This window comes from Mus caroli, chromosome 14 (genome assembly GCF_900094665.2).
Source record: "Mus caroli chromosome 14, CAROLI_EIJ_v1.1, whole genome shotgun sequence".
NCBI lineage: Eukaryota > Metazoa > Chordata > Mammalia > Rodentia > Muridae > Mus > Mus caroli.
This window is the reverse complement of record NC_034583.1, coordinates 111068539-111087658: the sequence shown is the minus strand read 5'-3', so window position 1 is coordinate 111087658 and position 19120 is coordinate 111068539. Positions and strand designations below refer to the sequence as shown.

General features: G+C 42.4%; 1 protein-coding gene across 2 annotated transcripts in view; it reads right to left on the bottom strand.

The window, feature by feature from the left end:
* Positions 1–19120, bottom strand: part of Ubac2 (UBA domain containing 2) — a 138126-nt gene that overhangs the window by 28296 nt on the left and 90710 nt on the right. The window contains exons 5-6 of one of the 2 annotated variants that reach the window (XM_021182051.2): positions 16742–16865; positions 7007–7054 (exon numbers count right to left, since the gene is read on the bottom strand). In XM_021182051.2, the coding sequence (XP_021037710.1) occupies positions 7007–7054; positions 16742–16865 (172 nt within the window). The remainder of the gene's footprint in view (positions 1–7006; positions 7055–16741; positions 16866–19120) is intronic. The other variant, XM_021182053.2, reaches the window with a different exon arrangement.

Below are 19120 nucleotides of genomic sequence, written 5' to 3'. Positions count from 1 at the left end.
AGGGAAGTGGGGGGCGCTATGGGGGACTTTTGGGATAGCATTGGAAATGTAATTGAGGAAAATATGTAATAAAAATATTAAAAATTAAAAAAAAAAGTCTGAGAACATAAAACAGGAAATTGTTTCCTTTAAGGCCACTAAAAACATGAATGTCAACTGCACAGGTTTTTCATACCATTAACCCTTTTAGGAAGGGAGTAAAAAAGTAAGGCTCAAGGGCAAATAAAGAATTTAATTTACTGGCTGGGAAACAACATCAGTACTCAGGGTTAGAGTTAACCTCACCTGCCTGCTGGTCACTCTTGGTTAGAGTTAACCTCATCTCCCCACTGGTCACTCTTGGTTAGAGTTAACCTTGCCTGCCCACTGGTCACTCTTGGTTAGAGTTAACCTCGCCTGCTCACTGGTCACTCTTGGTTAGGGTTAACCTCGCCTCCCCACTGGTCACTCTTGGTTAGGGTTAACCTTGCCTGCCCACTGGTCACTCTTGGTTAGAGTTAACCTCACCTGCCCACTGGTCACTCTTGGTTAGAGTTAACCTCGCCTGCCCACTGGTCACTCTTGGTTAGAGTTAACCTTGCCTGCCCACTGGTCACTCTTGGTTAGGGTTAACCTCGCCTCCCCACTGGTCACTCTTGGTGAGAGTTAACCTCACCTGCCCACTGGTCACTCTTGGTGAGAGTTAACCTCGCCTGCCCACTGGTCCTGCTTACAGCGTGCCTCAAACCTTGACAAGCAAAGGCAAGGAACCGTGACCTGGCAATGACACCCAGGTGCTGAGCCCTCTCTCCAGCCAACAGAGACTAGTAAGAGACCCACCAGGAAAGCAGCACTCCCAGGGTCCCTGTGGATCACAGTCCTACGTTCAGAAACCTTACTGTTCAACAAGAACAACAGTCACAGAGGCTGCTTTCCCAGGAGAACGGAAGAGCATCTACATGACACAACAAGCCTAGGAACACACGTGTTCCTGCATCTGAGCTGCAGCACAAAAGCTCTGAGACAGCAGACCCACTGAAGACTCATTCCTTCATCCAAAATATGTCCCGACTATTCTTATGAACCAGGACCTGGACTCTAGATACTAGAGCATGGTACGGAGGACTGCAGAAAACTGCCCTGATGGAGCCTCCTAGTCCCTGCATGCTAGGAAGCCATTGAGAGCCAGTGAGACTGTGAAGTCAATGGGAGGTTTGTTGAGCACCCCAAGGATGTGTTTGTAAATCAGGGATCCTCAGAGTTATCTGTCATGTGACTAAGTTAAAAAAGATCACTGTTTTCATGACACACACAGCCATGTCACTGTTTTTCAGGTTCTCAGACTCCAGGTCCAGCAGACAAGATCTGCATGGGTCGATGGTAGTAGACACATGGAGGAGAGCATGTTTAAGGGTAGCTTGGTCTAAGCATGTGTTTCAGGCTAGTCTGGGTAACATAGTGAGATCCTGTTTCCAAAAAATTAAAAAAAAAAACCCTAAGATCAAAGCAGTAGCAGCATGTGTCCACTCACCCCAGCCTCCCTGTGACCTACCTCCCTGTGTGACCTGCCTCCCTGTGTGACCTGCCTCCCTGTGTGACCTGAACCTGCTGCCACTACCAAACAGATTAGGTGGTTTCTCTATGTAGGTTCAGGTATCTGGGGTCAGCTGGGATCAGCAGGGTCAGGATGCAGAAAGCCCCCTGTGGGGGTTTCCTCAGAGCCCTTGGTGGTCCTGATTCTCCATGTGGACCTTTGAAGGCTAAGCAACCTTACAGATTTAGCCAGTCTTGATTTCTCTTGGAGCCTCTCACTTTATTTCCAAAGACCTGCTAATACGGGAGTCTACACTTGATCTTAGCCAAAAGGCCGAGAAGCAATTAAATATGGGAGTCTAAATTCCCAAAGTTTAACTAAAGGCCTTGAGCAACCCATGAGTTATTTGCCCTGCGACCCTGCACCCATTTGGTCAGTCTACAGGAGATATCTGTGGAAAAGATTACACAGGAAAAAGAGGGAAACTCGGAGAGCAGAGGAAGGCACACCCATGCAGGAGACCTACACAGCGCCAGTTATCGTCACCCAGGACGTTATTGCCACAGGACATGGGTCAGAGTCCCAGAATTCACTCGCACTTCCATCCTGTGGTTTTAAGACAATGTTTTATTATTGGTTTTGGTCCTCAAAGGTAAATTGTGTGAAGAAGAGACAGGAAAATCAGAGCCTGCAAAGGTGACACCTGACTCCTTTGAGGCAGCTCTTCTCTTGTTTCCTCTCCTTTGTTAAGTACACCAACTGAGAGCTACAATCTTGTACCATCTGAAGTGTTAGTTTGAAAAGCTTTGAAGAGCCTAACTGTCCACAGAAAACAACCCAAACTCGAACCACATCCATAGGTTGATATAATCTGGCTTCCATGTACATTTCTACCCTACAGTGGGTAAGACAGATTCTTTTTCACACTAAGATTGTTTGATTGCAAGATAAAGTCTGCTGTGTTGTAGACAGCAAGAAACAAAGGCAGAAAACAGATACAGTGAGGAGCACACTGCCCCTCTCTCTCTCTCTCTCTCTCTCTCTCTCTCTCTCTCTCTCTCATACACACACACACACACTGAGCGAGTGGAGGCACTGGGTAATTTGCTCTTAAATAGCTTGGAAAAGAACTAATAATAAAGTTTGAACCATGGCTGAGTTGGAGCAGGGTTTTGGGAACCACAGCTCATCCTAGTATGGATGACTCATTACTGTGATTCATGAAACTGCAGGAAATGCAGAAGTGCTGGGACAGAGACGGCCACAAAGCTCTCAGCAGAACCACAAGAAGAACTTCAAGGCCAACGTGTAAGCAACATTTGCTTTAGAAGAATAAAATATTAATGTGTAAGGAGACTGGGAGAATTATGAATATACACAACGACCTCAATTTTTCAGTCTTCCACAAAAGTAATTCAGAAGATCTACAGCCAGAGGAGTTCACTAAAAATGTCCAAGCCCATGGAGCTGGAGCGATGGCTCAGTGGGTAGGTAATGTGCTTGCTATGCCAGTATGGGGACTGCAGTTTGGGCCTCCAGCAGCCATCAAATAAACACTAAGTAGGCATGGAGGCCTGCCTGTAACACCACAGGACAGTGGAAATGATCTGCAGCGCAAGCTAGCTGGCCAGAGTAGCCAAAGTGGCAAGACCTAGATGTAATTGAGAGACCCTGCCTCCATTTGTGATGAGAGCAATCTAGGAAGACATCCAGTAGAAGCTTGGTCCTCCACACACATGTGGCATAAACAAATTAAAAACACGTAGATGTGTACACACGTGACAATTTTAAATACCAAAGACAACTGAAATACCCCACGGATGCTAAGCCTCACTTGCAGTCCTTCATAGCAACTCTTATTGAAACAGAACTATGAAAGGAGGAAAGGACCAACACCAAACAACAACAAAACCCAGAAAAACAAAAACAAACAAAACCCAACGGGACAGGAGTAATCTCAAAGCAGGAGGCCCAGCCAAACCCCTCTGGGCAGCAGGCATTCTCCTCATGGCCTACCAAACAACAGCTCTTCTCAGCTTCCCTTGGCTCCTGGTAAGCTAGCAATGCCTTTCCCTCCATCCACACCCATCATCGTGACCAGCCGGCGACAGACGGTGGTGCTCAGGTAGTAAGAGAGCAACCTGGTGTCAACCTGTCCTTCTAATCCCTGGATATTCTAGGACTATGTATTCAGAAACATGGGTACTCATGTAAGAACAAACAACACAAAAGAGGTAAAACTGTTAAAACTAAAAAAAAAAAAAAAAAAATCAATTTATAATGAACTAAACTCAAAGCAAAGTTAGCAGCTTTCCTGGAAAGCACAAGCAGTTTCTGGTTTCTAGGACTGCAAGTAACAAACACGTTTACATTTACATTTTACACCAGTACTTCTCGACCTTTCTAACGCTGCAGCCCTCAATACAGTTCTTCATGCTGCAGGGACCTCCAACCATAAAACCATTCCACTGCTGTGTTATGAATGGTAATTGTAATTATGGGATATGCAGGATATCTGGTCTGTGACCCTCAAACAGGGTTGTGACCCACAGGCTGAGAAGAACCGATGTTTCACACACATTTTCCTTCCTGGTGTCAAGACTAAAGACAGGACCAAAGCCGGACCTCATGCACGTCAGGCAAGCACTCTGTCACTGAGCTACATCCTCAACCCTGCTCACTTGCCCTCAAAATAAAGCAAACCACATACTAATTGCCAGAGCTAAATAAAATCATTTCCCAAACACAGTGTTTTTGATACATGATAGCTTCCAATGGTAGAAGTCTAAAAATATATCAACAATACAGCTAATAACGTGTGTGTGTGTGTGTGTGTGCGACCAACTCGTGAGACTCTGTTCTCCCTTTTCTTTCAATGTGAGACCTCAGATCACTGGGCTTGGCAGCAAGTACCTTTATCTACCAAGCCACTGTGGTGACCCCGGTAATAGGTTTTGTATTATAAATTCACAACAATGAATGCTATGTACACGTTTCTTCCTGGTAGCACGAAATTTGTCTTTTGAAGTATTTTAGTTAGCATTAAAACCAAAAGGAAAAAGAAAAAGGAAGTTAGCTGATCTGTAGGGAAAAGGGAAGTCACATTGAGCAAGAGGCATCTGGACGGATGGTGGCTTTGTGACTCTGACATGGACCTCACAGATAGTGGCTGACAAGCCAGACATTCACACAAGCTACTGCTTTGTTTTGTTTGCTGGAGACGGGACCACACTCTGTAGCCTAGACTTGCTTTGAACTCACAATCTTCCTGAGTGCTGGGATGACATGTGTGCATCACCACAGTATGCTTATAAATTAAATACCCCTGTATAATCATCTTTATCTTTTCACCATATTATATATGACGTATATCATAAGAGTGTGGGCTTTCTGGATAAAGCCAAAGAGAACACAGTAAGTCGGAAACGAGCACCAGCATGTGTGGTATAGCATGAAGAAAACTAGCTACAATCAGCACCCATATCAGTCATTTTATGTTAATTAACTAATTGGTGCGAGGGATTTTGCAAATGCCAGATGTGAGCTCAACCATACATAGCTAGCTCATAGTCAGTCATCAGAAATAAACAGTGTATTATCTATAAGCTGGGAAAATAAAATGGATATATATATAATTTTGAGATAATTACTGTGAAAGAAAATTCAATTGGCTCATGAATAACTAATGATAGTGCATTCCTTAAAATGTCCAGTCATTTTGAAATTCTATTTTGAACACAGTGTGGGCTTTTTTATTCCTCTGGAAAAAAAATAATTTTATTTTAGAGATTCTTTGGTACCTATACCCTCTGATAAAATTCAGACTGGAAAGGACAGTGACTTCAGAACAAACACTTTAGAGTCCAGAAAGACCAGCAGTTGAGAGACATAACCTCCAACTCTAGAGCAGTGGCCATCACACCGTGAACCTCTGAGGTGACAGCGAGCACTTAATTTACTACCAGAAGTCTAACAGCAGAATAGAGAACGTAAATGGGATGGACACCTTAAATAAATGCATCACAGTGTGGTACTAAATAAAGAAACGCAAACCTTGCTTGATTAAAAGGTGGTTCTCGTGTTCCTGCATGCTTTAGAACATCACCGCTTAGGGTGGAGTAGGCCTCGGATGGATAACACTGCCTAAGTGCAGAGCTCACTGCCAGGCTCTCAGTGGGGATGAGCCACACTAGGGAGAGGAGGGCTCGTGGCCTGGAGGCAAAACTGGTCCCAGAATGACTGGCAAGTATCATGGGTCTCAAGAATATCAGATGGCAGCGTGAGGCAGCTGTGAGCTTAAGGAGAACCAGGGGTCAGAATAAAACCCAATATCAAGGGTGGAGGGAGGGGAGAGGAAGGCAGGGGAGGAGAGAAGGAAGAGAGGAAGGGGGAAGAGAGAGGAGAGGAAAGGAGGGAGGGGAGAGGAACAGAGGAGAGACAGAGACAGGAGAGAGGAGACAGTGAGGAGTGGGGGGATGAGGAGGGTAGGAAGACCCAGCTGTCTCAGGGAAACAATGGAATAAGGAGAAGACAGTTTTTGTTCTTGATCCACAGAGTCAAAATCTGGGGCTGAGGGAAATGAATGACTGTGTTCTCTCTAAAATGTCTTTAACTCGGGGTTTGAAAAGAGCCACGAGAGGGCACAGGACAACTCAAGGTGGCTTAATCACTCCCTCAGAAAACAAAGGCAGCTGGTGCCAGGCTGGTGCCAGAGTCTGCAGAGTGTGGCATAGTTACTTCTGAGTTCCCCTCTGACGTCGGGCATAGTCCTATAAATCTATTCTGTAATTGTCTTAGACCTTTTTTCAAAAAAGAGATTGAAACTATTTTCTATACACACTAGTCACAAATTGATTTTCATAAATTTATGGTTTACATTCAGGTCATGAAGCATCCAACTTGGCCACATGCTCTAAATTTCTTTCAAAATGTCTCCTAGAGTATAATGAACTGTTGTGGACATAGGAGAGAGAAGGGAAATCCTGCACAGATAAGCGCTCTGGCATGCTCCCTTCCTCCCTCTCTGGCTACACACATACCTGACCCGCAAGTCTCCTCATCTTCCCCTCCCCAACAGTGCATCTCACACAGTGGAGAGCAGCAGAGCAGCTCCCCTGCTTAGCCCGCCCAGCCTCCTCCTCCTCCTCCTCCTCCTCTGTCATCTCCCTCTTACTATGAGTTAGGCTACTAATGCCCTTTAAAACCAACTCTGGCAAAAACCTCATCTAAAAACCTTCATCAAAGTAACTTTGGAAACTGAGACAACCCAGCCTCCTCTGACTTGACTTTGATTTTCTGTGTAGCTGTGCTATTTTAGTCACCAGGGAAGGAGTGTGGAGCTATGCCTGACCTGGGCAAAGGAAGGAAGGAGGAAGACGGGTGTGTATTACCCACCATCTATATGCATGACATTTTTTTTTTCTATTTTTCTTCCTTTCAAAAAATAAAGAGAGGAAATCAGGGGAAGGAAGTTTAAAAAAAAATGACACTTACAAGTCCACTCATGGCTACAATCCAGATGTAGGACCCAGAGGTGAAAAGCTACAAAAGAAAACAAAGGCAACTGAAATGAATGAAGTGCACCGCCATCCACAGCACTCACTGCACACACGCCACGTGACCCCGCAGTTAGATATTAACCATGCACGCCATAATTCAGGGAAGCAATTTAAAAGTGAAGGCAACTTTTTATTTAAAAGAAAATAAGACAGGAATCTCTTCATTGAACACTCCAGACTTTCTGTAGCTGATGACACATGTGTGGGACCTGGCCCCTGCCATGCAAAGAAAAATACCTGGATCTCAAGCTTATTCTTATTTATACACCGTAGCTGACTTACTGAAAACATCACAAATAAGTGCACTACTAATGCAGAATGGTCATTGTCCACTCTCAGTGCTAGGTAATGATCCATCATAGCTCTTCAGATAACCTCATTTTAATTTCTCATCATTGCTTTGTCTACACTTAGACGGGAGAACTTGCCAGCATCTATGTCCACACCCAACAGTAAGAACCCTTCTTCAGGGGTGAGAACCCTCATTCTAGTTCACCCAAGACAAGAGTAAGTGGCAACACTAGGTCCTCTGTGTATATATTATGGCTGCCAGTTTAGTACTTTTATGGGACTCTGAGTGTGTGAATGAATAGGACTAAGTCTTATGACTTCTCTTGGGGCTCTTTTCCCTCTGTTGCTTCGTTGTGGTGGTTTTGTTTTATTTAATATGTTTTGCTAAAAAAATTAAAGTTATTAAAATTGGGGAAAAAAGAATATGCTACTGGGAACACAGTTTTAACTGATGCAGAGGTATGAAGGGCATTGGAATTAGACCTCATGAAATTTCTTGTACACAGAATATCTTGTGTGTTGTATGGATGCATCGCCTGTCAATTAAAAAGCCCATGGCCTATAAGTTAGTCAGGAAATGAAAGGTGGGATGTCCAGGAGGCAGAAAGGATTCTGGGATAGAGCCAAACGTGGAAAAGATCCACCTGGGGAATATCTGAAGAGATAGACACATGTTACCTGAGCACAGGTAACCAGCCACATGGCAGAATGTAGGTTAAAATAAATGGGTTATTTTAGTTATGATCTAGTAAAAGAGCCTAGCTATATGGCTAAGGTATTTGTAAATATATTTTGAGTCTGTGTCTTATTTCTGGGAGCATGGGGCGAGGAGGAAAAACTGAACCCAACTTCTACAATTTCTTCTTTTGACTGACACATTTTTATCTGAGAGATGTGTGCTCAAGGTTCTTAAAAAAAAAAACAAGAACAACAAAACAAAAATCACAAGGCATCTCCAAGTGTCCCCATATGATTGAAATGTCCTGTGGCTTCTTGCTTATTCTGGAAGGTTAGGTTGGGAGTTTCAGGATCATGGAGAAAGACACAGAAGACTGAAATAGCAAAGCTCAGATTCACTGCTACCAATGTGCTAGATAGAAACCTCATGGTTCTGTATATGTAACCCAGACACACAAAACACACACAGACATGGAGGGAAGGAAGCTGCAGAATTTGCTCCAGTGTTGACACAAAGGGAAGCTGTGGCTGCTGCTGTCACTTAACCTTTGGTCTGGCATGGAAGCTAGTTCAGTGCACACCTGTACTGGGTTAGGCTGATGATGCTTGTATTCTAATGCTAAGTACTGGCTCTCAAGATGTGGTTGCCCCAGACAAGCAGATCCTCACATACACCAAGTGATGCTGCTATGTGAACCTTGCTCCCCAATTTAACTGGTCAGTAAGAGGCTAGAGCTTGTGATTGGGCTGTGGGGGGAGAAAGATGGGACTTGAGGATCGAGTGAGGGGTTTGCAGGTAGAGGGAGAAGAAGAAAGGAGAGGGAGGTGGAGGAGGCCATCGTGAGAAGAGATGGACCATGGCCAGGAGAAGCAGCAAGCAAGTGACAAGGGACCTTATAGCTGGGGAATCAGTCAGAATAGCTCCAAACCTGCCCAATTTAGGCTTATGGCTTATATATAAAATACCTGGATTGAGTGTCTTTTATATCAATTAGCTAGAATTATAAATTCATTTTACATTGGTGCTAATATTGAAATTGAAGGAATGGTTGACACAGAGCAAACATCATTCTCTCCCCAAAATCTTGGCCTCCAGATTGGTCACTTCAAGAGGTAGATATTCAATTGCAAGGAGTTGAAATGTTATCTGAGATAAAACAAAGTACCAGATGGCTGAAATGTACTGGGCCTGAAGGTCAGGAAAATTAAGGCCATGTGTGGCTAATATAGCTATAAACTTATGAGGAAGAAGTCTGCTACAACAATGGAAAACAGATTAACATCACTCCAACTTTAGAGGCAAGACACAAAGTAGTTGATGCTCCTAATGAGAAATTAAGTTAATTAATCAAAGACAGTTACAGACTGCCCATAAACAAGATAGAGCAGAGGCTGACACTTCAACTTTACATTGGGAGCCAGCGCTGGTAAAGCACCAACAGCCTTACCACTAAGGTGGTTGACTGACCACTTTTGGACTGAACAATGGTCGCTGACAAAAGAAAGACTACTAGAACAGCTCATCCAGGAGCAGTTGGAGGCTCACCATATAGAAGAGTCTACCAGCCCTTAGAATTCTTCAATATTTGTCATTAAAAAGAAGTCTGGCAAATAGAGGATGCTGACATATCTCAGAGCAATTAATAAGATTATTCAGCCAATGGGTTCCTGGCAGCCTGGAATCCCATTGCCTTCCTTATTGCCTAAGGAATGGCCTATCATAGTGATTAATCTGAAAAATTGCTTTTTCACAATTCCTCTACATGAACATGATTGCTTTCTCTTTTACTAGAAGTTGTCTAATAAAGAAATACCATTGGGAAGTCCTACCACAGGGAATGTGACACAGTCCTAACTAGTGCCAATTTTTTGGTGTACCTACAACAGCCATTGTAGATAATTCGTAATCAATTTCCTTAATCAGTAATTTATCATTATATGGAAGTTATCTTATTGGCTGATTTAGATACAGATACCTTGGAAAGACTGTTTGATGAAATAAAGAAAGTAGGATATGTCTTTACAATCTTCTTGGCTTCTTGCCATGTGATAGAGAAGTCTTTCTTTAAATTTTTGTTGTTGATAATGGTATTTTTAAAGTGAAATTCTGAGCCCCTAGTGCACTTCCTATTAATAGCTGATCAATTTGACTATTAACTTGTGCCAGAGGGCCTGGCAGACCTGTATGGGACCTGATGTGTGTTATATACAGTGTAATCCCCTTGTTGGGGATTACAAATTGCCCCCAAGAAAATACAAAAGAGAAGATTCTATTAATTATCAAGGACATAAAATACGTCTACAAAAGGTTAGACCACAAAAGATACAAATCAGGAGAGACCAATCAAGGACTCTTAATAATTCCAAAAACTAAGAGGAGGTACTAACTAAGCAAAGCCTACAATTGCTTTGGCTATTCTAGAGCTAAGCAATTTATTTCAAGTCTTACAAGAAGATAAAAATTTGGGCTGGAGAGATGGCTCAGCCCTTAAGAGCACAGACTGCTCTTCCAAAGGTCCTGAGTTCAATTCCCAGCAACTACATGGTGGCTCACAACCATCTGTAATGGGATCTGATGCCCTCTTCTGGTGTGTCTGAAGAGAGCAATGGTGTACTCATATACAAGAAAGAAAGAAAGAAAGAAAAGAAAGGAAAGAAAGGAAGAAAGAAATCTTTTTTAAAAATATAGATTTAAATACACTGGGAAAATTATCAGCTCAGGCTGAAAAGGAGTTGGCTCTGATAGAAAGAAAATTGCAGGGTACACATCTAGATCATACTGATCCAAAGATGGCCTGCACCTTAGTTACCTTGCCTTCTACTCATTCCCCTACAGGAATTCTCAAGCAGAGGGAAGGTTATATCTTAGAATGGATATTTTTAACACATAAACAGAGGAAGAAATTAAAAACTTATACAGGTTTTTGAATAGATACTAAAGGAAAAAATGAGACTTCGTCACTACATGAAGCGAATCCAGCTGAGACTGTGGCACCTTTTACTAAGGCTTCATTACTTACCGAGGGCTTCATTATGGGTATGAGATGAACATTGGCAAAGAGCTTGCAGTGATTTTTTAGGAAGAGATTTAACAACAAATACCCTAAAAGCAAGCAACTCCAGTTCACAAAAAGAGCTAATTGGATTCTCCCTTGTATAAAAAAGGAACCCCAATTTCTGGAGCCCTTAACATTCCATACTGATGCAAACAAACAAGAAAAGGCAGGGTATAACTCAGACAAATGTAAGTAAGGTGGCTCAGCGTCCTGACAAATCAGTTAAAATATCAGGATTAAATGCAATCCTTATGGTGTTATTAGATTCTCAAGAATCTCTTAACATAGTAATTGACTCTCAATATGCAAAAAGAGTTGTCTTGCACATAGAAACTGCTGAGCTTATTCAGGATGATTCTGAATTTGATTCACTGTTTATTCAATTACAACAAGTGACCAGAAGTAGGAATTATCCACTGTATATAACACACATCAGGTCCCATACAGGTCTGCCAGGCCCTCTGGCACAAGTTAATAGTCAAATTGATCAGCTATTAATAGGAATTGCACTAGGGGCTCAGAATTTCACTTTAAAAATACCATTATCAACAACAAAAATTTAAAGAAAGACTTCTCTATCACGTGGCAAGAAGCCAAGAAGATTGTAAAGACATATCCTACTTGCTCATTATACACCCAAACTCCATTACCTGCAGGAAGCAACCCTAAGGTTACCCAAAGGAATAAAAGTCAGCAAATGGATGTGCTTCATTCTACAGAGTTTTGCAAACTAAGTATGTACTGTATATTATAGACACAGATTCAGGATTTGTGAATGAGCGTCTACTTTAGCTTCTGAAAAGGCTGATTCTGGTTTTATTCATTTATTAGACGCTATGGCCATTATAAGAACACCTAGGCAAATTAAGACTGACAATGCTCCAGCATATGTCTTTAGTAACATGAAATGACTTTGTTTTTACATATGATGATGTAAAACATACTGCAGGTAAAATCAATGGTGGAGAGATCCAATTGTACTTTAAAAGAAATGCTTAACAAATAAAAAAGGGTAATAAAGACCTGCAGAGATAGATTACATAGTACTTTATTAACTTTAAATTTTTTGAATGCTAATGATAACTGCTGATACTGACAGCTGCTAGAGATACTGGATTATGGAAAAGACTGCTGAACTAAACCAGCCTGTATACTTTAAAGATGCCCTACCCTCAGAATGGAAAACAGAAAATGTGTTGCACTGGTGGAGAGGTTATGCTTGTATTTATTTCCACAGGAAAAGAAAAGCTTTGGGTTCCTCCAAACTGATAAAAACCAGATACGAGATGAGGAGACCTCCTGAAGAACTCGGCTACAGACAAGAAAAAAAATCAAAAGGACCAACACAGATAATGTAATATGCTGATCCCTTTAAATGAAGCAAGTCTGAAACTGCCTGGGTCATAAAAATGTCTCCAGCCATAACTTCAGTATGCATAGTCAATAAATCTTTGGCTACAAACGTCCTCAGGATTCATCCTGCCATCCTTTCATATGCTCAAAGAGGAGAAAACCATCTTTAACTGATCGACACACACTGTACATTCCACACATCATGTTAATACAGTAATATGTACTACCTCTGGAAGCTTTATGTTCACAGGAAAAGAAGAGAAAGAGAAAGAAAAGCAACCCCCACCAGATTCACCCTCAGGGATGCTGAGATGCTGACAAGTATCCTACCTGGTCCTACCTCAGACTGATCAATGTTGTTCCATCTAAAACTCTGCCTCCAGGGCACCTTCCAAACAGCTCTTTAGGTCCAGCCTTGAAGGCTGATCCAAGCAGGACTTCACTTAAATCTGAACCTTCTCAGCATACAGAGACTGGACAACAAATGCTATTGCTGGCTTTCTTAAGACTTAACAGTTGTCTCATTTTCATTAGGCCCCCAGAAGAAAACTATGCCCCAAATCAGCAGGAAGCAATTTTAAGAAAGAAAACTCTGCCTGTTTCCCATGAGGTGGGGTAGAGGAATTTTGGCCATTCATTGGATGTGGGATGTCTCTCATCATTTAAGGGAATGGTTACAAACAGTTATGGTCTTGGACAAGGGGGAAACAAAATGGGGAGGTTAGACTCGGGATTTCTTTTCTCTTCCCTTTCCTTTTCTCTATCTTTTCTTCCTTAGAAAGGGAGAGTGGGCTGAGAAGAAAATGGGGGAATATAGTAATATTCTAAAAATAATAAAAATGGGGAGTATATTATTGAATCTACTCTTAAACAAACAAACAAACAAAAACCATTTTATAGCCATAATCTAACATTGGTATAGATCTTTGTATTTTGACGCAAAATTGAGGTTTTGTTATACTGGTACAGAATTTTGTATACTGATACAAATTTAAAGGTTACACTGGTTTAGATTATTGTGTATAGATACAAATTTAAGGTTTTGATATTCATAATGTACATATATTTTCAGTTTTTATATGAGATATTGTTCCTCTATCATCTTTAAAGATACAATGTAAAGCTCCAATCTGTCTAACAGCTGCCATTACAAACTATTAGAGATGGTTAAGAAATGTAAGTTAATAGTCAAACTGATGATGTCAGATACTAATCTAGATCATCACAGAAATATACATCCAAGGTTGAACAGATGATAGGTAGCTGGCAACATGTTTGTTCAAATATGCTACGAATAGAGAGATGGTCTTCAAAAGTGGCAGAGACTCACAGAATATGGCATTTAATGATGCTTTTATTAACTTAAGGCTTTTTTGACATTGAGACATATTAGCTCCTTGTAGCACCCCATTCAACTTGTAAGATGAAACACATCAAAGAACCTCCATATGGAATTGCTTCAATTGTGGCAAGCTAGGCACTGGGCAAAGGAAATGCCCTTGCTTCAACTACAGACAAAATGCTGTCCAGAAAGGACAAACGATGCAGGAAAGTCAAGTGCCAAGCTCTGCCAAGACAGGGTAAGAAAGTCCTTCATAATTCCTGCTTTACAAAAGGTCTGTCAAATATACTGGGCCAGAAGGCTGAAGATGAATGCTCCAACTTTACAGAGATTACTGGGTAGCTGTCCAGGCAGCCAGCTGTCTGTCGATTCTGTCTTAGAAGCTGCTTGTCTGCACTTCCTACTTACTCAGGTGACATTTATTCCTTCTCAGGTCTCTGATGACGCAGTTTGAAGACTAGATACTCATAGCCTTACTATAAGCTTAAGTTGTTTAGGATTTAAGATGGTCTAGGTCTAAGAAGATGTTTTTAGGATGGCAATACAAGTTAGGATAGAAAATGACTTAGATACAGAACTCTGAACTCACTGAGACAGGATAATAGAATACTTTATCTAAGTTGCCAAATATAAATGGACTGGACATTTAGGCAAAAGGGGGAAATATAGTGGGTTGGTCTGACATTGCTTGTATTTTAATGCTAAGTACTGGCTCTCAAGATGTGCTTGCCCCAGACAAGCAGATCCTCACATACACCAAGTGATGCTGCTACGTGAACCTTGCTCCCCAATTTAACTGGTCAATAAAAGGGTAGAGCTTGTGATTGGGCTGTGGGGGGAGAAAGGTAGGACTTGAGTGAGGGGTTTGCAGGTAGAGGGAGAAGAAGAAGAAAGGAGAGGGAGGTGGAGGAGGCCACCATGAGAGAAGATGGACCATGAGCACGTGGCCAGGAGAAACAGCAAGCAAGTGACAAGGGACCTTATGGATGAGGAATCAGAATAGCTCCAATCCTGCCCAATCAAGGCGTAAGGCTTATAAGTAAAATACCTGGATTATGTTTTTTTTATACAGGCTAGCTAGGATTATGAATTCATTTTACAAACACCCAACTCTCATGACAACACAGGTGAGAACGAAGATGACAAGGACTTTATAATTCTCTCCTGTGAGAGAGGAACCCCAAACCAGCTGTCATATTCTAGTCAGAGCACTGCTCTCCAAGCTTCTCATGTATTGACTCAGATTTCTCATCGGCCAATGAGGAGGGACCCTGAGTGCTTCGCCCAGTTGGGCAGTAACAGGAGGTGTGACTGTAGTGTCTTGCCCTATGGCTCTGTGCTTACCACCCACCCACCTCTCATACACAAGTAAAACAACCTGTCATTTTGACAGTAAAAAGTAATAATTTCTTTGGTCTTTGATGCTCCTCTTAGTTCCAAGTTTCTGCTTGCATTCGGAAGGGTATGAGTATGCCTCTGGGCTGAACTCTGTGCGGTCAAGTGTTCACCTCACACTTACTCTGTAAGCCATCCTCCAATGACCTGCACATGTGTCTCCAAACACGCATTCTGGCTCTTACAACGATTAAAGTTAGTTGCCCACCCACCATCCACTCGCCTATCTAATATTCCTGGTTTCAAGTGTCCACAGTGGGGAGAGAGAAAGCCAGAGAAATATGTATGAAAGAACCAGGGTGGGGGTGGGCAGGCATAGATGGCTCAGTGCATGAAGTACATGCCATGGAAGCATGAAGGCCCGAGTCTAGAACCCACAGCACACAGAAAAGGTCAACACAGTGATGTATGAATGTAACACCAGCACCAGAGGGAAGGGGGAGAGGGGGGAGGGGGAGGGGGCGAGACCGCACACAGAATTCAATTCAAAGAAAAACGTTTCAGAAAACGGGAGAGCACATGTACTTTCTACAACAGGCCTCAGGCTGAGGGAGCAGTGGGCACAGGCTGGATATTAGGGAGATGACCTTGGAATTTGAGTTTTTAAGTCAGACAAAGGCTGACTACACAGAAGCACCAGAGTGAGTGATGCTTCTGCCTTCTCTTCTTTGCAGAAGGGGGAGTATGTTGGAAATTGAACCTGGGGTCTTGGACACGCTAGGCAAACACATTACCATTGAGAAGTGTCCCTAGGTCTGTTCTCACTTAAAACATGATTTGTGTCCTTTTAAATTACATGTCTGTGTATCTCTGTGTGAGTGTGGGTATCTGCAGATGTGAAAAGAGGATGTCGGGTCTGGAGCTGGATGGAGTAAAGGCAGTTATGAGCTGCCTGGCGAGTGGGGATGGGAGCTGGGAGCTGGGAGCTGTGATGGGAACTCCATGGGTCCTCACATGGTTAAGAGCAGCTCACACTCTGAACCAATGAGCCACCTCTCCAGTTCCTAGTTCTGTCTTTTTTTCTGTATTTTTAGAATTTTGAGACAGGGTGCCCTGTGTGTATTCTCTAGCCCCGTCTGGTCTTGAACCTAAAATCTTCCTGCTCCAGACTCTGGAGCTGGTATTATAGACTCAGCTTGCTATTGCTCGTGGCATACTCCATGGCTTGGATGGGCTGGTGGCGTAGTACATAATAACTGACAATGACACTGATTTTCCATGTTCACTATTCTCATATTTTTTCCATTTCAAACTATGCTTCTTAAATGTAGTTACAACTGCAAGATTAAATGAATGTATACTTTCCACTGATACAAATTACAGTGAAAGCTTTTATCAGATTTCTAAAGGCTATGAATGTATTCTAGTACCTTCCATACTCTGATGTTCTTACTCAGTAACACTTCCTCCGAACATCTGATATAGATCACGAAGCCAAACTTATGGGGAAAAAATGGTTTAAGGAGATCAAATGAGAAAAAAGAACAAAATAAAACAAAAACCAAAAGTACCCAGATCTGGTTAGAGAAATGTGAGCATAAAATGAATACCGTACCTGTAGTCCCAATATATAAATCAATGTCTTGTTTGTGATGGACAACGGGCCCAGGATCTGCGCCACCTGGACTCTTGGGATGGAGCAGTGAAATGGAACAAAGAGAGCGAACACAGGCGCCAAGCTACGCAAACAGACAGAGAAAAACTACTGTAAGATTGGATTCAAACACTGTCAGAAAGATACTTGAGCAGCACCACATATTCATTTCAGTGTGAGATACACACGTTGGTTTTCAAACATCCACCATAGGCAAAACAGCAGTCAAGTGTGCATAATACATTAAGGCAGCAACTATCCCATCTTTCACTTTGACACACTGGTAAGTAGCTGAGCATCTCCTAATTAAATACAAGGCACTGTGGAGCTGGAAGTGGATGCTCTGTTCAATTCCTACGAACTGACAAGCACATGTCACATCAGACACTGGCCAGACACTTCACTACTTCTGCTCTCCATCCCTCAAACTTCTTCCTCTTTCTGTCTTAAACTCTTTTCCTTAGGTGGCTCTCAAGCACTCCTCGGACCACGCTACCCCTCCACAGCTCTCTTGAGGGCTCTCTTGTTTCATTTCTTCTTGCTCTTGTCTCTACCTGAACAATCTCAGTGCTCTCCGTGGCTCCAACTTGGGAAATGAGGTCAGTCCTAATGGAGGCAGCACTGGGTTGTGGAACACAACTGGACACCTTCCCTTTGATATGTGAATTAGTCACGTGTGCTCTACCCATGCTTCTCTGCCATCATAGGGTTACACTGCTAACTAGCCCCCATGGGAAAACAAGAGTTCTTCCCACTAGGTCCTAGGCCCATGCTAGAGGACAGGTGTCTGTTAAGTCATTGGGCCACCTGGGAGTGCTCTTGCTGTCTCCCTTTCTCTTCCCCTCCTCTCCCTAAGTTACTCACACAGCCTGACAGTTGCTTGCTGGACACAGGCCCCACTGGGTGGCACACATGGACACGAGTTATCTTTTCACCCAGAGCTGCCTCACGTGGCCCTGCTCAGCTCCACCTGACTTTCTCTGACTGCTCCTGGTGGTTAGCAGCTTTCCTCTTTGCCCCCAGAGTCACCAGTTTGGCTGTTTGGTGAGCTAATGAATCAGCTGGGCACTGAGCATATTAAGGAAGGTGCCCAGCACAGGATGCGATCCGTCTGCACCATGAGCAAGAAGCAGACCCTCAGCTCAAGGAGCTCCTTCCAACACTGCAGACTCATGCTCCTGACATGTATATATGCATGTGTTCATGCAGGCATGAACTGTGTGTCTCTTTCTGTGTGTGTTTGTCTGTCTGGGTCGTGGTCTTTGTTTCTCTCTCTCTCTCTCTCTCTCTCTCTCTCTCTCTCTCTCTCTCTCTCTCTCTTTCTCTCTCTCCACATGCATGTGTAACAGTAGAATGGTTTGGGCATATCCTTGTAACCATATTCATTAAACACTTGGTAAGTCAATATTTTCTAATTTTAGAAACAGCATCTATACAAAAACTATTTCATGATAATGAGGAAAATACAAGAACTATTTTTCACTTGTATAAGGAAACATTCTCACAGTATACCCCTGACCCCATAACACTGTATCCCTCTTGGTCTTTTGTACATTTTCTGATTCTGATAGCAACTATATGACACAAATTTCTCTTTTCAGTTATAATATTAAACAAAACAACTACAGACACAAACAAGGAGCAGGGGGAGACAGACAGAGAACATAAACATAAAACAGCTTTAACAGGTATGAACAAAAATGGAACACACATACACATGCACATATACACACACAAAATAAAAAATGCAAAAATCCTCAATAAAATACTAGAAAAACAAATACCAGCACAAATCAGGATCATCCATCATGGTAAAGTTGGCTTTTTCTGGGAAATGCAGAGTTGGTTAAACATATGTAACTCAATAAATATAATAAATCATAATTAAACTTAAAGACAAAAATCACATGACCATTTCAGTAGACACAGAAAAAGCCTTTGACAAAACCAAATATGCTTTCATGGTAGAAGTCCCCAGAGAGTTAAAATACTAAAGGCTGAAAATGACAAACCCACAGCCAGTGTCATCCTAAATTGAGAGAAGAACTTGAAGCAATCCCACTGAGGTCAAGCAATAGGCGAGGCTGCCCACCAGCCCCACTCCTTCTCAATGTGATGCCACAAGCACTAGCTGCAGCGATAAGGCAGGAGAGAATTAAAGGGTCAGCAAGAAAAGGACAGTCAAGACATCTCAATCTGTAGATGACATCATACATGAAATCCAAAGTGGCCAGTTACAAAAGCAACGTAAAAAACCCAACAGCTTTTGTATACACCAAAACCATACACAGAAAATGACATCACAGACATACTCCCATATTCAGGAGCATCTAAGACGAC